This window comes from Neomonachus schauinslandi, chromosome 14, assembly GCF_002201575.2.
Source record: "Neomonachus schauinslandi chromosome 14, ASM220157v2, whole genome shotgun sequence".
In the NCBI taxonomy this organism is placed as follows: Eukaryota; Metazoa; Chordata; class Mammalia; order Carnivora; family Phocidae; genus Neomonachus; species Neomonachus schauinslandi.
The window spans coordinates 82,785,940-82,809,328 of record NC_058416.1 but is presented as its reverse complement, the minus strand read 5'-3'; the positions used below and the strand labels follow the sequence as shown (position 1 = coordinate 82,809,328).

The 23,389-nt window shown below is 39.1% G+C and overlaps 1 protein-coding gene across 1 annotated transcript in view; it reads right to left on the bottom strand.

Moving 5' to 3' along the window:
- HECTD4 (HECT domain E3 ubiquitin protein ligase 4) overlaps positions 1–23,389 on the bottom strand; it is a 183,420-nt gene that overhangs the window by 128,592 nt on the left and 31,439 nt on the right. The window contains exons 2-3 of the mRNA XM_044921281.1: positions 4,795–5,312; positions 212–301 (exon numbers count right to left, since the gene is read on the bottom strand). Of these exons, the coding sequence (XP_044777216.1) occupies positions 212–301; positions 4,795–5,312 (608 nt within the window). The remainder of the gene's footprint in view (positions 1–211; positions 302–4,794; positions 5,313–23,389) is intronic.

The following is a 23,389-nucleotide window of genomic DNA, read 5'->3' as shown; positions in this document are numbered from 1 at the left end:
AAACCCACAAAATAAAAAAATGAGAATTAGCTTACTCTAGGAACACTTTCAAAGAGGGAAGATGACACAAACAAAATTCTTAAGATGAATATACTTATTTTAAAATATGAATCATTCATTGATGAGTTTAGCAATCTACTTTTTAAAAGGCTTTATGCACAAATCTCCCTTATGTGTGTGGGGGAGATAAGGATCCAAAGTGATAGCTTACCTATATAGTACATCAGCTACAGGCAGGGACCCCAGATCAGTCTGTTTCTGTAACAGATGGACCGTATGGACAAAAGTTTTCAACGATCCCCTAAAAATAAAAGGGGGGGAACAGAAAAATCATCAAAATTGAAAAGCCAAACAACAAGGTTAATTTTATTAACCACATGAGAGGGTCCCAAAAGGGGTCTATCCGCTTCCGTGGATCAGACCTATTGTACCAAATATACTGGATTCTTACAGATTACCACTGGCTCATACAAAAAGTTACTATGTGAGCAGTACCAATTATGCCAATTAGGATGTTCTCCCTGCATTTGTAAAGGTAAACAATTTTCTCCCAAAATAAAGGTTCAAAACCTAAGGCTCAAACAAAACACATGTGGCTATTATGCTTCAGCACCATTTCATGAAGTCCTTCTCTAGTCTAGAAAGGAGATTTTATAGAACAGGGTTATACTTAAAGTCTAACAGTGTTTCCAGGCTTCATTTTTAAATATCATTAAGTTTTGTTTTGTTTTGTTTAAGATTTTATTTGAGAGAGGAGAGAGAAGCAGACTCCCTACTGAGCAGGAAGCCCGACGTGGGGCCCGATCCCAGGACCCAGAGATCATGACCTGAGTTGAAGGCAGATGCCTCACTGACTGAGCCACCCAGGTACCTCTAAGTTCATCCATTTCACATAACATCTCCCCAAACTATCACATTAAATATGACTGCAGAGGAATACATTCAAATAATGTATTTTTTTTTTTATTAAGTCTACCCCAATGCGGGGCTCAAACTCACAAGCTGGAGATCGAGTCACACACTCTACCGACAGCCAGCCAGGCGTCCCAGAAATAAATATTTTGTGCTTAGAGGTATGTTTCTTCTGCTTCCCTTGCTGTGAAGTATGTGACTAATGCTTGCAGAGCTCACCACTACCCAATTTCCTTTTGGTTCCCAAGGCTCAAGATTCTGGGAAATCTAGAATATGGTCAACAGGATCTAAAAGAAGGTGCTGGGCGCCTGGGTGGCTCAGTCGTTGAGCGTCTGCCTTCGGCTCAGGTCATGATCCCAGGGTCCTGGGATCAAGTCCCACATCGGGCTCCCTGCTCCGCGGGAAGCCTGCTTCTCCCTCTCCCACTCCCCCTGCTTGTGTTCCTACTCTCGCTATGTCTCTCTCTGTCAAATAAATAAATAAATAATCTTTTTAAAAAATAAATAAATAAATAAATAAAAGAAGGTGCTTTTAAGATGCACAGGACTTACCTGGCCAGATCCCAAGTATAAATCACCACAGAACATTTCCTGAACTAAATGATTGCCTGTATCAGATAGGCTGACTTCAGATCACTGCCTTATTCTCTTAGCCAAGGCTTTAATTGCTAGGTATCATATGCCTCAACCCCAAAAGAAATGGAATACCTGACACTGGACTGAGTAGGCTTGAAGTCCTCTTAATTGCTCCTTTCACTACCTCTGGTGTTCAAAGAATCAAAACTAAAGAACAGTATAAAGCAGGAAGGCCGCAGATAGGGTCTAAAAGCTCAAGTTGGGAGTCAGGCCACTCACCAGCTACACCATCTCAACCCTGTCACCTAATTCCTATGGATTTTTGCTTCTTCATCTGTCCAGCAGGGCTATCTCCCTGGCATGCAGTGAGGTTAAAGGGGCAAAAGCACACTGGAACACTTAAGACCATTAAACCAACTATAAGGTATTATTACCTGCCAGACTGAATCACATTTTCAGAATAAAATTCAAACTCCTTCCATGGCTCCTACGCCCCTACATGACCTGAGCCCTGCCAAGCTCCTCTCCTGTCCCTTTTCTCTACCACTGCATTCCAGCTCCTGGGTTACTTTGCTGTCCCCCTCAGCTACCCCAATCACAGAAAGAGCAAGCGAGTTGTGCCACCAGCTATTCTTCTTGACCAGAACACACTATCACTGACTTTTTGATGTCTGGCTGGCTCTCTCTCCTCATCCTGCCTCTGTTCAATGGTCACCTCTTCAGTAAGGCCTTCCCTACTATCTCCAGCTAATTCTGTCCCACCCTCCACTTCATCATTCTCTATCAAAATATCCTGGTAGGTCTTTTTATAAGTGAATATCCCTCTGAAGTTATCTTATTCAGGTCAACTTTGCAATTCGAGGGACCAACCATCTTGCTCACTATTGAATTCCCACTGCCTAGAAGAGTACCTTGCACACGGTGAGAAATAATTATTTACAAAGTGAATCAGCCTGAGTCCATTCAACTGCAAGGTTTGAAACCATGAATCACTATATTCCTAAGAATCAGCAAGGTTCCTGGCAAAGGTACTCAATAAATTGGTTTAACAAATAAGCATATTCAAAATAATTTTTTGAAAATGTTTTGTCTTTGAAAGCATCAATCTCAAAAGTTTGTCCCTAATAACCTCATTAAAATAGATGACCCAACTGAAAAGCTTAGGACTTCTGGAGGTAAAGAAAGTCCAGAATGAGGTGACAATATTAGCAATACAATGTAGGAACCATCTTTAAACACAAAACAAAAAACACCAAGAAGAAAATAAAAACATTCATGTCAACATTTCTGTATGGAATTTGGAATCTCCAGCACATGAAACAACTTCAGTAACTATCAGATTGAATGTGGGCACAATAAGTTTTTTGACTCCATGTTCAATAAATGAAAACGTTTAAAACTGAGTTGATTATTCCTAACATTCCAAATCTGTCTAAAGACAATCCTATCTAGAAGCAAATTTTCGGGGTGCCTGGGTGGCTCAGTTGGTTAAGTGTCTGATTCTTGATTTTGGCTCAGGTCATGATCTCAGGGTTGTGAGATTGAGCCCCATGTCGGGCTCGGCGCTCAGCAAGGAGTTCGCTTCAGAGTTTCCCTCTCCCTCTGTCCCTCCCTCTGTTCACGGTCTTGCTCTCTAAATATTTTAAAAAATTTTTTAATTCTCTCAAAATGGGATTTTTAAAAAAGATTTAGGGGTGCCTGGGTGGCTCAGTCGGTTAAGCGTCTGCCTTTGCTCAGGTCATGATCACAGAGTCCTGGGATAGAGCACCACATCGGGCTCCCCGCTCAGTGGGGAGCCTGCTTCTTCCTCTCCCTCTGCCACTCCCCCGCTTGTGTTCTCTCACGCCTGTCAAAATCTTTTTAAAAAGTAAATAATAAAAAATTAAAATTAAAAAGATTTATCTATTTGTAAGAGAAAATGCGCTCGCATGCATGGGGGGGGGAGAGGAGGGCAAAGGGAGGGAGAGAGACAATCTTAAGCAGACTCCCCACTGAGCACGGAACCACGACATGGGCCTCGATCTCACAACCCTGAGACCATGATCTGAGCCAAAAATCGAGAGTCAGATGCCCAATCGACTGAGCCACCCAGGTGCCCCCCAAAATGGGATTATTGTATTAATAAGTCTATTGAGGGTTTGAAATGGTCTTCTACAAATGCAAACTATCAATCTAAGATAAAGCCTTTCCAGGAAAGCTTATTTCAGTGCTACCCAGTAATGTCTCCAGATTTAAGCTCATGTCAGGACTTCCACAGTCAACCCGTCTTCAGAGATCTAAAACTAGGCTATGACAGTTTGCTCAGGGCAAAGAAACTGACGGTAAATACTGGTGCCATTTTGCCTTAAAAATAGCTTGAGATTCAACCATTTGAAGGTCAACTTTGAAACCATAAAAATAGGGGAAGTCTTACAACCAAGAACTTCATAATCTTCCAAGAAGAATTTTCCCACATACACTTTGCTTAAAAAAAAAAAAAAAAAAAAGAAGAAGAAGAACTCTGAAGGGAGAAGCACAGATTAGTGACATTAATTAGTGACACTAATCTGTCAGACCATGGTCCTAATTGGTCTCTAGACAACTAGCTTAGAGGCAAGCAAGGGCAGTGAACCTTTTTCTCACAAAATTGTGCCAATGATCATAGAGGTTACTGGGCAAGAGAATGTAGAGACCCTCTCCTGGAAAAGTAACTCCAACATTTCCTACTGATATTAGATCAATAACCTCTGCTTACAAAGGATGGCACACTATTAAATCTGGACATATACAGAGAGATCTTTCAGTTAAATTAATGGAGGCAAGCATCATGGTCCAGAAATATAATTTGTGACCAAGCCTGCATGACTGAGTCCAGGTAATAACCCACGCACTTGCTGAAACACTCCTTGTAAGACAGCCATGAAAAAAAATTAACAGCTCTACCAATTTTCTGACCATCCTTCCAGGAGAAATATAGATATACCATCCTCCACTAACTGCTGGACCTAAAGCACTAGTCATCTAGGGGGTGAGTAGATAACGGCAAGGGTTGGCTCTCCTTTTTAAGCTCCTTCAGCTTTATCACAGGATGGCAGACAGCAAACACTTGAACTTAGGCTCCAGCTCAGGGTCCTGGTGCCAAGTTTTGGTGGAAGTATCTTATGCACTGTCGAGGCTGTGAAATTCAATACTGCCAACAAAGAAGGACTACTGGATGTTAAGACTTCCATCACATATGCTTGCCTCTCACTCACCAACAACCGTCCCGCCGCCCCCACCGGAGCAGCCGTCACGAGGCCACCAAGGAGTACCTCCGCTGGTCCTTACCTGGCACAGGCCAAAGCCACCAGAGCAGCAGCGGCATTTTCTTTTTGCTTATGTGGGATGTGTCGGCCGGTGTCAGCAGGGTCCTCTAGCCAAGAGCACAGCAAAGTTTCGATTCCATTGAGACAGTCAGCAGGCTCCTTGGTCAGGCTCAAAGGCTGGCAGTCACGAAGGCAGTTCAATAGCACCTCAGCAGTTAGGTTACAGAGAGAGGGGTCCGTTCTGCTCTGGGACTGAATAAGGGGGAAGACCAGCAGGAGCCCCATCCGAGACGTGAAGGGAGCTTGCTCGGGTTGCTGCAACAAGCCCTGGCGTTTGAGCAGAGCCAATGTTTCCTCATCACCCGAACTTTCTCGTTCATGCTGTTCCTCCAAGGCCAGCTGGCGCTGGGCATTCCACAGTCCTCGTAAGGCATTCAGGCGGTATTCCAGCAGGCGCGCGTAGGCATTGCTCTGATTCCCACAAACAGAGCGCAGACGTTCGGCTAATTCCGTCGGGTTCTTGGTCTCAAATGTTAAAATCTAAGGGAAGAAACAAAGAAGTTGGTAGGTACTGTTTTCACCATGGCTTTCATCTATGGATGCAAATATATCCAATAGTATCTAAAAATGGTCCACATACATCAGCTTAATTGGGGCCAAATATGAAACCATGTGCTGTAAAGCCAGGTATTTGCTGGGGATTTTTTTTCCCGTGGCGTTTCTGCTAGTGCTCCAATTAAAAGTAATATCAGACCTAAGTCAAAGAAGCCAAATCATGAAAACAGTTAAGTGTGGAAGTCAGAAATTAATTCAAGTAATTTATTTTAGAAAATTGAGGTACAGGTCCTTATTAAATGCTTTGGAGTTAAATGTAAGTCTCTAACTCCCATTACCAGGTGGATTGTAAGTGAAAAGAACAAAATTTTATCTGCAGAATCGAATATACCTACTCATAAATGACTGATACTGTATTGTTCTTTGATTCTGAAGAACACTCCATTCTTACTACTGTTAATCCATTATTTCAATTGGTGACATGGTATAGATTTATTCAGTTCATACTGATAGAGGAAATCACTACTATTTTCTTGCCAAAACATACAATTGCCAGGAGGCCTCTAGACTTTCAGCAGCTAGGGGAATAAAACCATTAAATCCTTAATCCTAATACAGGAACCAGCTATCAAGATAAAGAATTTAACTTTATGATGCAAAAAGTTGATGCACAGAACTTCAACTAGGTTAAAACGAACAGACTATTGTAAGCAACAAAGGAGGGCACTCCAGGGGCAAGCACATTAAAACAGACTATCAGGCGCCAGGGGTATCTGGTTCTCAGTAGACCAGAAAGTCAGGGTGAGAAGAGGACTGAAATAAAAGCAAAGAAAATTCTGTCACGTCATTGGCACTGCATTTTAAAAGGTTATGGATCACTTTATTTCTCTCAGAAACCTGCAAAATACTTTTACTACTTCAAATTTTGCCCTTAAAAACTGTTAGCCCAATAAAACAACAAGAACTTCCAGAACAATGTAAACACTGTAACTGCCTTGCTTAGCTATATATGCAAGTCACTGAACTGAAAAAATGTTTAAACAACAAATTCTGGGGCACCCGCTGGCTCAGTCGGTAGAGTGTGCAACTTGATCTCAGGGTCATGAGTTCAAGCCCCACGTTGGGTGTGGAGCCTACTTATAAATAATTCCAATTCAAAATATGTACTTCATTTATTTGAAAAACATGTTCAGTGTTGAAAAAAAAAAAGAAAAGGATAAACAATTTGAGTTTCAGTGCCAGACTATCAGATCAGAAATAACATCCAAATGCCATAAGATTTCAAACAACAACTTAGCAATAAGAAGAAAAGAACCATTGAAACACACAACTTCAATGAATTTCAATGGCATTGAGTTGAAGGAAAGCAGCCAGTTTCAAAAGGTTGCATCTGTAAGATTCCATTTAGGACTTTCTGGAAAAAACAGAATAAAACTATGGTGATGGAGAAGAGATCAGTGATTGTCAGAGGTTAGGGGAATAGGCAGGGTAGGACTAATATTGCGATAGTATGAAGAAGTTTTTCGGAATGAAGAAACTGTTCTGTATCCTGGTGGTGGTGGGGTGGTGGTGGTGGGGACGTGAATCTATAGGTGTTAAATTCAAAGAACAGTAAACCCCCTAAAAAGGTCAATTTAACTGTATAATTTTTAAACAAAAGGAAAAAAATTCCAACCAGGCTGTATCTGTATTCAACTAGGTACCATTGGGTAAAGCTATATTCCAAGTCATATTAAAATTAAAAACTAGGGCCATTTTTAGTTTTTAATACAACAACGTTTAAATGATCTTTTACAATCAAGTCATACCAAACTGTATTTTCCTACCTTTTAACTGGATTCAAACACAAATCACCCTTTTGATTATTTTTCACATGGCAGCAGATAAAATAACTCAAGTTCCTTAAAAAAAAAAAAAAAAAAAATCACATTTCAAGGGCAACCATCTACCTTGAAGCTGTAATCAATATCCAAGGAAGCTAGACTGCCTTTTTTTTTTCCTTCTAGGATCTCCCCTCAAAAATTAGCCTCCACCATTAAAATCAAAACCAAAGACTGAGATGATTTTAATGTTGTTAAAAGAATTAAGGGGCGCCTGGGTGGCTCAGTCGGCTGACCGTCTGCCTTCGGCTTGAGTCATGATCCCAGAGTCCTGAGATCAAGTCCTGTATTGGGCTCCCTGCTCAGCGGGGAGCCTGCTTCTCCCTCCAACACCCCCCCCCCCGCCCCCGGCCATGCTCTCTCTCGCTCATGCTCTCTCAAATAAAATTGAAAGAAAAAACCCACCACAAAACTTTGTCTTCCTAGTTATGAACATCTAAAACAAATTTTAAGAGCTTTCCAGTATTGGTTTTGTGATTTTCACTCAACTCTGATATAAAATACATATGAAACACATAGGTGTTCCCCACATTTTATTTATGGTGCACTGATCTACTTAGGTTATATGAAGCAACTACTAAAAAATTCAATAGACTTTTATTAGACCCAAGAATCGAAGAACAACTCAGTAACACTGAACCCACCGATTTCCTTTTATCAATCTTAAAGATAAGTGGTTCTAAAATGTGATATTTCATGGTTCATAATGACATTTATGATTGAATCTATAGCTAACTCCAAACATTTAAGACTAGCTGGAAAAAAAAAAAAAAAAACCACTATATACTTCTGCACTTTCCTTGTGATTCTATTTTTATAAGTACTTCAGTTATATTTTGGCATTCCACTTGAAAGACAAATATTCTGAAAAGATAGGAGTTATAATTAACCAAATATTATATGATACACACACTTAAGTGACTTATGTTTATTGATTTAGCAGTATCTAAGGCACACTATGCTTTCAGAAATCCATTAGATTACTCAGCATTATCCATTCCAATGGCCCCTCATGAAAACTAAGAACCGTGCGCTTCACACTGCTGCTTTTCAGAATTCTAAGTTTGAAGGTCATGGCCAAAAATCATTTCATAAAGACACCATACCTTTGAGTTTTAGTACGTCAGCTATGAAGGATCTATTCTGGTACTTATGAATATTAAATAGATTTGTCTCAGATCCTCATATAAAACCACTGCTCTCAGTAACTGCTCTTAAAGAAGATAAAAAGACCAGAATGTCATTAGAAAATGAACACTTTTCTCTTTAAAAAGGGGGAAAACTACTTAAGGAAGGGAAGATCCCCATCATCCTTAATCAGAAGGAAGGGTCACTAACTGTACTTCAGTGATAATGAAGTCACCCAATGAATAGAAGAACTTTCAAAGTAATGTGTTGCATTAATTTTTATCATACATGACACACAAGTTTAAGCTAAGACAACAGCAATCATTCTGGAAAGCCTAACAGAAGGTAAGCAAAATATTCTTTGCCAGCCAAATCTGGCTTTGAACAAGACTCCAATAATTTGACGTAAGAGTAGTTATAGAGGATCAGCTCATTTCAGCCAATTTCTCTCCATTTTCCATGTGGAAAAATACAAGAGCATGCACCCGCCAGCCACGATGTGAAATGTGAAATGTCAACATGCATTTCAAGTAATTGTCATAGTGAGAAAAAGCACAGAGAGGCTTTTGAAGTAGTAGAGAATGTTACAAATGAAGAAATTAACTAAACCAATAACTGACAGAAAAGATTAGGGCATCTTTCTAAGAATTTAACCTAAAAAAAAATTTCAGAAATAAACGCACTGAAGTTTTATTATAGTGGAAAAAGTAGAAGCAATTTCAGTATCTAAAAAGGAAGTGTTCAGGGGCACCTGGCTGGCTCAGTCAGTACAGCATGTGATTCTTGATCTTGGGGCTCTAAGCTCAAGCCCCACGTTGGGTGTGGAGATTACTTAAAAAAATAAAATCTTAAATAAAAATTTAAAAAAATAGAAGGGAAGGGGCGCCTGGATGGCACAGGTCATGATCCCAAAGTCCTGGGTTCGAGCCCCGCATCAGGCTCCCTGCTCAGAGGGGAGCCTGCTTCTCCCTCTCCCACTACCCCCTGCTTGTGCTCTCTGTCTCTGTCAAACAAAAAAATAAAATCTTTAATAAATAATAGGAAGTGTTCAATTAAAACATGACAATGGAAATTACACAATAACTTCAAGTTAAAACCAAAGAAAAAAAAATTATATATGCCCTGTAAGTAGGACTGTGTAAAACATACTTGTTCAATTTGAAATGTCATTAGTATTTGTGGTAATAGAAACATGGATTTTTTTCTCTATTAAAAAAAACCCGTGATGACAAGTTAAATAGTCCATATTTAAGCAATCATAACTAAAAGGGATATTTTTCAAAAGCAAACGCTATCTTTAAATAACTGGTAGTCAAACAAATGGTGACACAATTGCTAGATTTTAAATGGGGGTGGAGGGGACATCTGACAAAAAAAAATCATCACAGTACCACAGGATATGCTGTCCTTAAATCCACTGACTAGTTCCATCTGTTGCACTTTGGCAGCAAATAACATGGGGCTGGTTAGATTCCTGGTTAGGAGGGAAGACTGAATGGTGGGATGGGGAAGACCACAGATACTGGGAGCTATGAATGAACAATAAAACCTTTCACTCTCCAAGAAGAAAGGATACTTAAAACCCAGGACTGTGCCCTCCTCGGGAGCACATATACTAATACTCAGATCACTCAAGCTCCAAACAGATGAATTACATTACTGTACTCCCTAGTATGGTACATTAACCAATTCATTATATGTACCTGTCAGCATAAAAGGAATTTATACTTGGGTTATTATTTCAAAGCAGATCAACTGGCCAGACTTGCAAACAAAACTTTGCAGGAAAGGCTATAGAATACGGAAATCCTCTCAAATGTTAGAGTGGATTTTTAAACGCTTCTATAAGTTTTCCTACTTTTTTCACATTACGAAGATGGCAATCATGGCCAAACTGAATTGCATATGGTAATTTACAGAATGTAAGATCTCAAGTGAACCAAGTAAATGAATTGTGAATGGAAGGATGGAATTCTATCTCTAATATGAAAGGCTAAATCAAGAGTGGATCACTTATCAATTAAATTAAACCCTGAAGCTGCATATCCTTATCCAATCCTGGAAATATGGGTTCATTTGAATTCTCTTTCAACATCTCCTATTTTTAAAAAGGGTCTTTTACCTAACTGATAACATGATTAAGTTTCACAGTTCAATTCATGAGTTTTAGCCCCTAGCTTGGTGCCTTAACTAGAATGGCCCCTGACTAGTTTCCAGATTGTTCTGCTTTGGATCAACCCTGTAAAACCTGCTCCAGCACTCAGCGATCTCACCCACATCTTCACACACCTGCTATTGATGGCAGAACTGCCAGAACTGTGAGGACTCAGGGCACCTGGGTGGCTGAGTTGGTAGAGCATGTGACTCTTGAACTCGGGGTTGTGAGTTCGAGCCCCATGTTGGGCGTAGAGATTACTTAAAAACTTTTGAGGACTCAGTATCTAAGAAATCACTTTTCCAATTCTTCTTGCATGAAAGTTCCATCTTAACCTGGCCCCATCCAGTTTTCATCTTTTGTCATGTCCCCATGACCAGGGTCCTATTTTTTTCCATCTCCTGGCGTTTTTGCCTAAATGTTCACCCCATTCAGCCCAACTCCTACCTAACTTTCAAAATTCAGCTCTGCTACCTACTTTTGAAAAATTCTGATTTCCTTACTCTCTCTCACTCTTCTCCTTTCCAAAATTAGCTTCTATATGCTTCCACAGTATCCAGCACATACCTCTATCAGAGGATCCACTACAAACTGTAAGGAAAAATGTGTCTATTTCACAATAGGAATGGATCGATGATTCATTAGGAGTAAAGGAAAAGCTCTCTGAAGAGATGAACTTTGTTAACTGCTCACTTCACATACTTAACAATTATCATACCATGATATATTCAAACCCTTAGCATAAATACATTTTAGTAAACAAAACACAAACACTGATTTTTATTTATTTATTTATTTGACAGAGACACAGTGAGAGCGGGAACACAAGCAGGGGGAGTGGGAGAGGGAGAAGCAGGCTCCCCATGCAGCAGGGAGCCCGATGCAGGGCTCGATCCCAGGACCCTGGGATCACGACCTGAGCCAAAGGCAGACGCTCAACGACTGAGCCACCCAGGCGCCCCAAACACTGGTTTTTAAATAGAAAAATGTAACAAAGGAAACCGTGTAACTCTAATATGTGTAACACCACACTACTATGTTGTTTACAATCTGTCCCCTCTTTCAACTGAGAACTAAAAGGGGGAAAACCATAGCTTATTCACATTTGTACTACCAGAGCTTAGCACAGTGTGGCACATAAATGTTTGATAAATTAATGAGAAGATACATAAATTCCAAGAATAATTCTCTTCGGATGTACATCTGGTTCCCACCACCATACATCTGAGTAACCCTCTTTCAGCTGGACTAATTATAAATTTGCCTTCTGGAGCAATAGAAAATTCTTCCTCTTCCACATAAGAGCCTTTTAATCAGATGAAGAAAACACATGTAATGGAAGGAGGGAACACCAGAATACAAGTTAGAGCCGTGGTTCTCAACCCTGGCTGCACATTTAAATTGTTTTGGGAGGGGTGCCTGGGTGGCTCAGTTGTTAAGCGTCCCAGGGTCCTGGGATGGAGCCCCGCATCGGGCTCCCTGCTCAGCCGGAAGCCTGCTTCTCCCTCTCCCACTCCCCCTGCTTGTGTTCCCTCTCTCGCTAGGTCTCTGTCAAATAAATAAATAAAATCTTTAAAAAATAAATTGTTTTGGGAGCTTTTTAAAACAATACTAATGAGTGGGCCCCACTCCGGTCAGATTAACTCAGAATATCTAGGGATGGGACCCAGACTTTTTTTCCACTTCACAAGTGAAAGCAATGTGTGGCCAAGATTTCAAACCACTGAGTTAGGGGTAACTAGGTTCCAGCCCAGACTCTGCAAGTAACAATTTCCCCTTAGGTATTTCACTTAAACTCACTCAGTCTGTGTTTCTATATCTGTAAAAATGAGGACAAACACCCACCTCCATTTACACAGCTAAGGTCAAAACACATGTTCAGGGAGTGCTCTGAAAAAGCTAAAACTGCTAAACAACTGTTAGGATTTCCTTATTTTAGACCAGATCACCACCAAGAAAGGAAATTTTTTCATATAACCCTGAAAGAAGGAAGTCCTGACTAGATAAAAACTGGGAGTGTTGGGGATGGGGGAAAGGAGGCATGGAATTAAACACATGCTTTGTCTGAGCCAACACTGTTTAAAAAAATGCTAATGCAATCTTAAAACGCATTAGAAGAATTCCAGTGTCAGGAGCAAGGGAGGTAATAATCCCATTTATATTCTGCAATGGTCAAACTATAACTGGAATATCCTGTTCAATTCAGAGTACCTCATTTTAAGAAGTCATTAGCAGACTAGTAGGAGTCCAAAAGAGGGTGATTTGACTAATCTGGCAATCATGTCACATGAGAAACGGTTAAGGAACTAGGGATGCGTGGCCTGCAAGGGAGGAGTTGGAAGGGGGAGCAAGCTTCATAAAATTAAAGGGCTGTCATGTGGAAGAGGAAGACTTTACTGCTCTAGAAGCTGCAAAAATAGGAAATTACTGGGATGCACAGCATAACAAAGAACTTTGATAATTCAAAACAGTGTGGGGGCGCCTGGGTGGCTCAGTCGTTAAGCGTCTGCCTTCGGCTCAGGTCATGATCCCAGGGTCCTGGGATCGAGCCCCGCTTCGGGCTCCTTGCTCAGTGAGGAGCCTGCTTCTCCCTCTCCCACTCCCCCTGCTGTGTTCCCTCTCTGTCTCTCTGTCAAATAAATAAAATCTTTAAAAAAAAAAAAAAAAAAAAAAAAAACCAGTGTGAATCACAAGTCCTGGATGTATTTAAAAAAAAAAAAAAAAGATTCTTGGGATCCACTTACAAAGACTGTTTCGAAAAGTCTAAGATGTGCCCTGGAATCTACATCTGACGCAGGCTCTCTGGGTAATTATGGGCAGTCTTCAAAAATAATTTTTATAAAGGTTTATTATAATTTAATTCACACACCATAAAATTCACAAAGTGCAAAATTCAATGGCTTTTGGTATATTTGGAGTTGTGCAGTCATTACCACAATTTTACAATACTTCCATCACCTTCAAAAGAAACTCTGTACCCATTAGTAATCTCTCATTTTCCCCCAAATCTCTTAGCCCTACGCAATCACTAATCTACTCTATAAAGTTACCTATTCTTCACATTAAATATAAGTGGAATCCTGCTATGTGTGGTATTTTGTGAGTACCCTCTTTCACGTAGCATTGTTTAAGATTTGTCCATGTTGTAGCATGCATCAGCACTTCATTCCTGTTCATTGCTGAATGATTCCATTTTATGGATACCACATCTGATTTATCCATTCACTGGTTGATGGGACACTGGAGTTTCCACTTTTTGGCTGTTATGAATAATGCTATGAACATTTAAGTTTTTGTGTGGACATAAGTATATAAGCACGAGGGATAAAAACCTAACAGTGAAACTGCTGTCATATGGTAACTCTGCTCACCCTAGGGAGGAACTGTTAAACTGTTCCCCAAAGTGGCTGCACCATTTTACATTCCCAGCAGCACTGTATGAAGATTTCAGTTTTCCACATCATTGCTAACACTTGTTATTATCTGTCTTTTGATTAGAGCCATCCAAGTGGGAGTGAAATGGTAACTCATGTGGTTTTGATTTGCATTTCCCTGCTGGCTAATGGTGTTAAGCATCTTTCATGGGCTATTGGTCATTCACCTATCTTTGGAAAAACTGTACTTTGAGAAACAATGACTTTGCCTTATCAATAAGAACAAGAACTTCAATGGGCAGAAACACAACAAAAAAACAAAAAGAAAAGAATACATTTAAACCCACAAGCTTATAATAAGAGAAAAAAAAAAAAAATCACCATTCGATGATGTTGGCAAACCAACTCATTTTGAAAAGTGGTTAATACAGGTAAAGAGTCAAAACATTTATCCTGCCTTTCTCATATGAACTGTACACCTAGATAAGCAAACAGTTGAGGAAAGAAAAGTTCCCTTTACAGACGCATTCCAGCTAATGAAGGTATGACAGAATAGATCTAGGCATTTGAGCTTTAGTAGCTGCAAACATCATAAGCAGCAGTTATTACATGCCTACTGATGAAAACATACACCATCCCCCGTGAAGCAGTCTTACCAAAAAAAAAAAAAAAAAAAATCAACCAATCTCAGTGTGTATACCTTATTTAGATCCTGATTCAAACAACCTTTAAAAAATATTAGCACAACTATAAGACAATTGGAAATTTGAAAACTACCTGTATAATTTAAAGGAATTTTTAAAGATATGAAATATTTTTGTGGTTATATGATTTTTAAAGAAGTCCTTATCTTTTAGATACATGTTGAAATATTTATGAATAAAGAGATCGGTCATGGAAAGACATCCCACGCTCATGGACTGTTAGAACAAATATTGTTAAAATGCCTATCCTACCAAAGCAAACTACACATTTAACGCAATCCCTATCAAAATACCAACAGCATTTTTCACAGAACTAGAACAATTCTAAAATTTGTATGGAACCACAAAAGACCTCAAATAGCCGAAGCAATCTTGAAGAAGAAAAGCAAAGCTGGAGGATCACAATTCCCCACTTCGAATTATACTACAAAGCTCTAGTAATCAAAACAGTATGGTACTAGCACAAAAATAGACATAAAGACCAATGGAACAGAATAGAAAACCCAGAAATAAACCCACAACTATATGGTCAATTAATCTTTGACAAAGCAGGAAAGAATATCCAAAGGGAAAAAGATGGTCTCCTCAACAAATGATATTAGGAAAACTGGACAGCAACATGCAAAAGAAGGAAACTGGACCACTTTCTTACACCATACACAAAAATAAATTCAAAATGGATTAAAGACCTAAATGTGAGACCTGAAACCATAAAAATCCCAGAAGCATGCATAGTCACTATCTTCTTTGACATTGGTCACAGCAACTTCTTTCTAGCAATAATCAACTATTGGGATATTGGGACTTAAGGGATACACCAAAATAAAAAGCTGTTGCACAATGAAGGAAACAAAACTAAAAGGCAACCTATGGAATGTGAGAAGGTATTTGCAAAGGACGTATCCAATAAAGGATTAGTACCCCAAATATATAAACATATATGAAGAATTTAACAAACAATACCCCAAAAAATAAATTAAAAAACGGACAGTAGATATGAACAGACATTTCTCCAAAGACAGCCTGCAGATGGCCAACAGACACATGAAAAGATGTTCCTTAGGGAAATGCTAATCAAAACTACAAGGAGTTATCACCTCACACCTGTCAGAATGGCTAAAATCAACAAGCCAAGGTGGCGCAGTCATTAAGCGTCTGCCTTCAGCTCAAGTCATGATCCCAGGGTCCTGGGATCGAGCCCCACATCGGTCTCCCTGCTCCGCGGGAGGCCTGCTTCTCCCTCTCCTACTCCCCCTGCTTGTGTTCCCTCTCTCCCTGCTTCTCGGTCAAATAAATAAATAAAATCTTTGAAAAAAATAAAATAAAATCAACAAGCCAAGAAAACAACAGGTATTGGCAGATGTGGAGAAAAAGGAACCCTCTTGCACTGTTGGTGGGAAGGCAAACTGGCGCAGCCACTGTGAAAAACAGTATGGAGGTTCTTCAAAAAAAGTTTAAAAAAGAACTATCCTATAATCCAGGAATCACACTACTGGGTACTTACCAAAGAATACAAAAATACTAATTCAAGGGGCTACATGCACTCCTGTGTTTACAGCAGCATTATTTACAATAGCCAAATTATGGAAGCAGCCCAACTGTCCATTGATTGATGAATGGAGAAAGAAAAGGTGGTGTATATATACAATGGAATATTATTCAGCCATAAAAAAGAATGAAATCTTGCCAACAACATGGATGGAGCTAGAGAGTATAAGTGAAGTAAGTCAGAGAAAGACAAATACCACACGATTTCACTCATGTGGAACTAAAAAAACAAAACAAACTAGCAAAGGGGAAAAAATAAGAGACAAATCAAGAAACAGACTCTTAATTATAGAGAACTGATGGTTACCAGAGGGGAGGAGCGTGGGGGGGGGTAGGTTAAATAGGTGATGGGGATCGTGATGAGCACCAGGTGATGTATGGAATTTGTTGAATCACTCACTATATTGTACACCTGAAACTAATATAATGCTGTTAAAAAGTGATGTGTCATGGATTTACTTCAAAATATGGGAGAGAAGTAGCAGTTATAGCTGAAACGAGATTGGCCATGAGCTGAAAACTGAAGTTGGTGATGGATACATAGGGATCCATTATGCAATTTTGTTTTGTTTTTGCAATTTCCCAGATGTTTCATAAGAAAAAGTTTTTGGAGGGTATCTGGGTGGCTCAGTAAGTTGAGCATCTGCCTTCAGCTCCGGTCATGATCAATCCAGCATCAGGCTCCTTGCTCAGCAGGGAGCCAGCTTCTCTCTCTCCCCACGTTGGTGTTCTCTCTTGCTATCACGCACGCTCTCTCAGATAAATAAGTAAAATCTTAAAAAACAAAAACAAAAACAAAACAAAACAAAACTTTTTTTTAAGGCTGTCAAAACCAAAAACAGGGTATACAGAGGTTGTAAGAAGCCTGTTGCTAGTCATATCAAAAAGAAACAAGATGGCTCTTTATCACAGTTCTTATAAATGACAAAGATGATTTCTTCCAATGCTAGGACTCTATTCAAACAAGCAGTCTTTTAAAACAGATCTAGCTAAATCACCTTAATTTTCCACTTCATTTTGCTAATAGAAACTTTTCAGACCCTTCAAACTGTTTACATACAACTATTAATCGACTTTCCTAATATATTTGCTTAAATGCTTATCCTTAAGGAACACAACAGAAAAAAAAATGAGAAAATACATTTTAAAATTATAAAGTGCAATTCACATGCAATTCACCTCTAAAGTACAATTATTGTTTCTGTGAGCAATAGATTTATCACCAAAAAATATGCTTCATGAATCAAGGTTGTAATACGTATTCTGGGATTGATGACTAACATCTGCTCCTCCAAAATATATGCATGAATATACTCTTATTGAGCAAATAGGTTATAGTTAGTGCCCCTCCCCCAATACTATTTTACCAATCTAGATTTATAATTTTAAGATTTATTTGAGAGAGCGAGAAAGTGCATACACGCGAGTTCAAGTCAGGGGGAAGGGACAGAGGAAGAGGAAAGCATCTCAAGCAGACTCCCCACTGAGCCCAGAGCCGGATGTGGGGCTCAGCCCCATGGCCTGGTAAAGGGGTGCCTGGGTGGCTCAATCTATGTTTAGCCAAAAAGATTTTGTAAAAGGGGATGGAATAAAAATAGAAATAAACCAAAAAACTAAGGAGAATGTCAATTCATGTAATGAGTACCTAAGAATCACTGGATTACTTTCTAGAGAAGGAAGAGTGTGCACAGAAAGTACTTACTGGCTGGGAGATGAGGCAAGAGAAATAATAGGTATAATACATTATCTACAGCATATTATAAATTTAACCAAACCCCTCAACTTCATTATCATTTAATATCAACACTTTTACCTTATGTACTCTTTTTGTTTTTGAATTCTGAACTAAATATTTCAAAATTTGTACTAGGTTTGGGGAGGCAGGGGAGAAAAAAAATCCTACTAGGTTTTACAGAATTGCTCAGTAAAATCTATTAGTAAAATGCAACAGTACTAAATACTGACAAGAATGTGAAACAACAGGAATTCTTAGACATTTCTGGTAGGAATATAAATTAGCACAAACACCTTAGAAAACAATTGGCATTGTCCAGTTAAATTGAAAACGCATTGTCTTAATTTCCCATGGCTGTTCTAACAAATCCCTACAAACTTAGAAGCTTAAAACAACAGATATTTATCCGCTCACAGTTCTGGAGACTGGAAGTCAAAAATCAGTATCCCTGGGCCAAATTCAAGGTGTTGGCAGGACTGCACTCCCTCAAGGGGCTCTAGGAGAGCATGTTTCTTGGCTCTTCCACCTTTGGACGGCTGCTGACATTCCTCAGCTGTGGCCACATCGCTCCCTCTGTGATCACATGGCCTTCTCCTTTTGTACCGTGTGCAGTGTCTCTGCCTCTCCTCTATTAAGGACTCTTGTGATTGCACTTAGAGCCCACCTGAAAATCTAAGATAATCTACCCAACTCAAAATCCTTAACTTAATGACATCTGCGAAGAGCCTCTTTCCATATAAGGTAACATTTACAGGTTCCAGGAATTAGGACCTGATATCTTTGGGGGCTATCGTCCAGCCTACTATACGCATATAGCCTACAATCCAGCAATCCACTCCAGGGTAATTCCCCTCTGAAACTCTTGCACATGAACACCAGAGGACAAGTACAAGAATATTCACAGCAACATAGTAACAACAACAAAAAAACTCAAATATCTATCAATAAGAGAACAGATACACAATGATGTAGTCATATAATCAGGAAGCAGTGAAAATTAAAAGTAGAGCTACACACATCAACATACAAGAATCATATAATACATGTGGAGCCAAGAAAAAAGCCACCAAAAAATACACATGGCAACTACATTTATATAATAAGTTCTTAAAACAAAAAACTAAGCTCTATAATGTTTAGGACTGCCTATATATGATAAAACAATAAAAAAAGGCAAAAGACCATGCCGACCCCGCTCTTGAAACCAACCCCACAAAGTGACACAGTAGAAGAAAGGCAAAGATTCTTTTATGCCCATGGACAGTGGCGTTATGACAGGAAGCAGAGTGGCTATGGTGGGCAGGCTAAGCCGATTTTCCACGAAAAGCCTAAAACTACAAAGAGGATTGTGCTGAAGCTTGAATGTGTTGAGCCCAACTGCAGATCTAAGGGAATGCTGGCTGTTAAAAAATGCACGCAGTCTGAACTGGGAGGAGATAAGAGAAAGGGCCAAGTGATCCAGTTCTAAGCTTCATATTTTGTTATATTATAAAGACATAAAATCTTGACGCTATGTTCACTTCAAAAACAAACGACAAGAAAAGAAAAGCAAAAGATAAACAGAATTCAGGATACTGGTTTCCTATGTGGGAGAGAGGAAGGGTTGTGGAGCATGCAGGGGGTTTTAGAGGTATTGGTACCTTTAAAGGTGTATTTCTTAAGTGGGGGGGTAAGATCACTAAATTTATTTTAAATAATAGATATATATATTTTTTAATTTTATTTATATATTCAAAATTTCTACCCAAAATATCTATACTTTTTGAATATATATTTAATAAAAAATGTTGTAATTCCTTATTATTCCAGTCCTGAAAAGCAGACCAAGATCATTATCCCTACTGCTGCTGAACACTTAGTGGTTTCTTTAGAGATGGCATCATTGCATAACTAAAGTATTCCCAGTATGCGGTGTGAATAGCCCAAGTGCTTCACATTTTTAGGAACAGTGTGAGCCGATACACAAACTAGGCTCTGGGTGATGCTGTAGTTATCTCTGCCTCCAGGAGCTGCTGATTAATGTTTAGGGAGACTAACGCCTAGAGCAGGGGCTCTTAATGGAGGCGAGGGAGGTGGGGGTGGGTAGAGATTGCCTCCCAGGGGACATTTGGCAATGCCTACACACAGTTTTGGCAGCTAGAAGTATAGAGGTACTACCGAGGTACACCGGCATCTGGTGGGTGGAGGCCAGGAACGCTGCTAAATAGCCTACAATGCCTCACAGCTGAGACGCACCTGGCCAAGATGGAGAAACCCTGCTCTACAGTAACCATTTGATTCGAGTGCATGCAATAAGCCTAACTCCTGCCACCTGACACTGTGTGTGTGACAATGAACCCTCCCATAAGGGATATAGAAAGTCCCAGCTGGCAAAATCTGTCAATCCTCAGAACTGTGCACAGGCGGGATTCTAATCATATGCTCAGTTAAAATACCAGTTTTACAGATGATTATTATGTACCAGAATTCTGATAGAATGTAAACTCAAGGGTGCAGACTTACACTCATTCATCTTTATATCTTCTACTCTAAAATCTCAGTATAATTTGAATTGTTTCTCCTGAGATAAGGCACAGAGTACAGCACCTAGCATGTTGTAAGCACTCAATAACATTAGTTAATATTATTTGAAATAAAAATTTTTTTTCATATTTATTGTAAACTCTGCCAATATAGTTGACAACTATTTTATTCCCTTAATATGTATCCCATGCACATAACCTGGCACATAATAGCTGCTCAATAAATATTTATTGAATGAGCAAATGACTAAAATGCTACCTGATAGTACACATACAGCCCTCCCCCCCAACAAAACAAAACAAAACCAACAACAGAAAGCAACAGATATAATGAGGAACCACTTCCAAACACATTCCCAGGTCAGCACTTCTATCTGAGACTCCAGACCTCCTCTTCCTTTGGTCAACATCAACAAGATAGCTGAAATCAGTGGTATTCAAACTTTGAGTACAAAATCAGAGATTAATTCTAAACCCATGGCCTATAACTGTCAGCTATGTTGGGCAAGAACATGAATATGCACCCAGTGACTACTCAACAGAAAGTACCAATGACCATGGCTGACATTAAGTATTTCTAAGAAAGATGAGAAATGGTGCATCTTTTGTGCCACTGAATCTTGCCCTTCCCGTCAATTCCTGCTCACAGCTGTGCCTGACTAATTAAAACTGCCTGGAAACCTAGTCTATCACTTTGCTGGTTATTTCTTTTACTAAATCAAAAGACTCCACTTTAGGATTCAAATCCATCTGTCTCTCTCAGTCTGCAAAGAACAAATGTTCAGAAAAACTAACCAAATAGCTAAAATTAAATGTACCTTTCCTAGCTAAGACTTAATATATTGTTGGGGGCAGGGAATAAGGAATATAAGGATATACTACTAAAAAGAGGGTAATACAAAGCTTACCCATATAGATACTTACATATTCATCTCCTATCTTAGCAAATCAGGGACAAATACAGAAACTATTGGCTAAAATGGATTTACATCTAAAAACAAAACTTTCTGGTAAAATTAACACCTATCAAACATTGCTCAAAATAATTAATATGACTATCAACCCCAAAGGTTTGCTCATACATTTTTCCTTTCATTTGGACTTTAGAAAGCCTAAATTGATTCATAACCTATAGTTTCACTTTAGATATCTGAAATATACAGGTTTCATTGCTGAGCTACTGGTCCTGTCCCATGTTCAGAAAAACGTAGGAAAAAAAAAAAATCTAGGGCGCCTAGGTGGCTCATTCGGTTAAGCGACTGCCTTTGGCTCAGGTCATGATCCCAATTATTAAAGCAAAATACATAAAATCCCCCTCTGCTTTTACTATCACTTCTGAGTTATAAAGTCCCTGCCTAGAAATGATACAGGATGAACACATGGAAATATTCTACAACAATGAAAAAGACAGTGCACTATGGATTTCAACAGCTACAAGTTGCTCCTTTTTTAATTTTTGCTGCCAACACCACATATACCAAATTATACCATGTTATTATACCTATGCTCTGAAATGTCACAAAATATCTAAAGTTCAATTTCTCTTTCCAATATGATTTTTTACCAAAAGAATTGATTTTTGGGGCGCCTGGATGGCTCAGCCAGTTAAGATCTGCCTTCAGCTCAGGTCATGATCCCAGGGTCCTGGGATGAAACCCAGCATCGGCATTGCATCAGCCTCTGTTCAGCAGGGAGTCTGCTTCTCCCTCTGCGCTCCCCCCAACCCCCGCTCATGCTTGTACCCTCTCTCTCTCTGAAACAAATAAAATCTTAAAAAAATACACACGAAGGAATTCATTTTTTTTTAAGATTTTATTTATTTATTTGACAGAGAGAGACACAGCGAGAGACGGAACACGAGCAGGGGGAGTGGGAGTGGGAGAAGCAGGCTTCCCGCTGAGCAGGGAGCCCAATTCAGGGCTCAATCCCAGGACCCTGGGATCATGTCCTGAGCCAAGGCAGACGCTTAACAACTGAGCCACCCAGGCGCCCCAAGGAATTCATTCTTTAGTAAGCAATGTAACAGACAACAAAATGAAGCATAAAGCATAATCAAAACATTTTACATCTTGGAAAGTTATTTCAAAAACACTAATTTACCACATTGATGCACATTTAACTTACAATACTGTATATTACTGGGAGGTTACTGAATAAATGAAAAATGAGGTTCCTTCTTTTTTTTTTCAAAATCTGTAACTGCAATTTTATAATTGCATTAAAACTCTTCAAACTATGGTAAAATCACCTCCTAAGACATATATCAATTGGTTTTTTTTTTAATTGCACTAGAAACGTGTTCTATCAAACATAAAAGAAAATAAATTCCACCAACTAAGGCTTAAAAATATTTTTGTTACATGGATTTATTGTAAAGGGTTCAACTCATATCCCCGATGTCCCAGAGCACATAGGTAGCTGGTGATATTGACATTCTCCCAAATTTTTTGACAATACTAATATTTTGACAAATACTACTGAATTCTATTTATAAATAAATAAAATAAAACAGTATTCTTCAAATTCAATTCGACAAGCTTCATTTATGATGTGGATTCTGATGTACAAAGTATTAATAAGCACTATGAGGATTTAGAAACATTTGATATACCAAGATACTGAACATTGTTTTATTAGAGAAAAATTGGAATCAACCTAAAATGTCTATGTATAGGAGAAAGGCTAAATAATCTCTGAGGAAGTTTCAAAGAATGAGACTAAACAATTCATATATATATAATATAGTTACACATAATTCATATTCATCTACATATAATTCATATACATACACACATGAATCAAGGTCTAAGATACACTGAGTAGGAAAAAACAAGTTGCAGAAACATGCATATAACAACATTGATGTTTAAAAAGACAATACTAGGGATACCTGGATGGCCATCAGATAAGCTTCCTACTCTCTGATTTCAGCACGGGTCGTGATCTCAGGGGTGTGAGATGGAGCCTGGCATCAGCCTCTGTACTCAGCGGGGAGTCTGCTTCTCTCCCTCTCTCT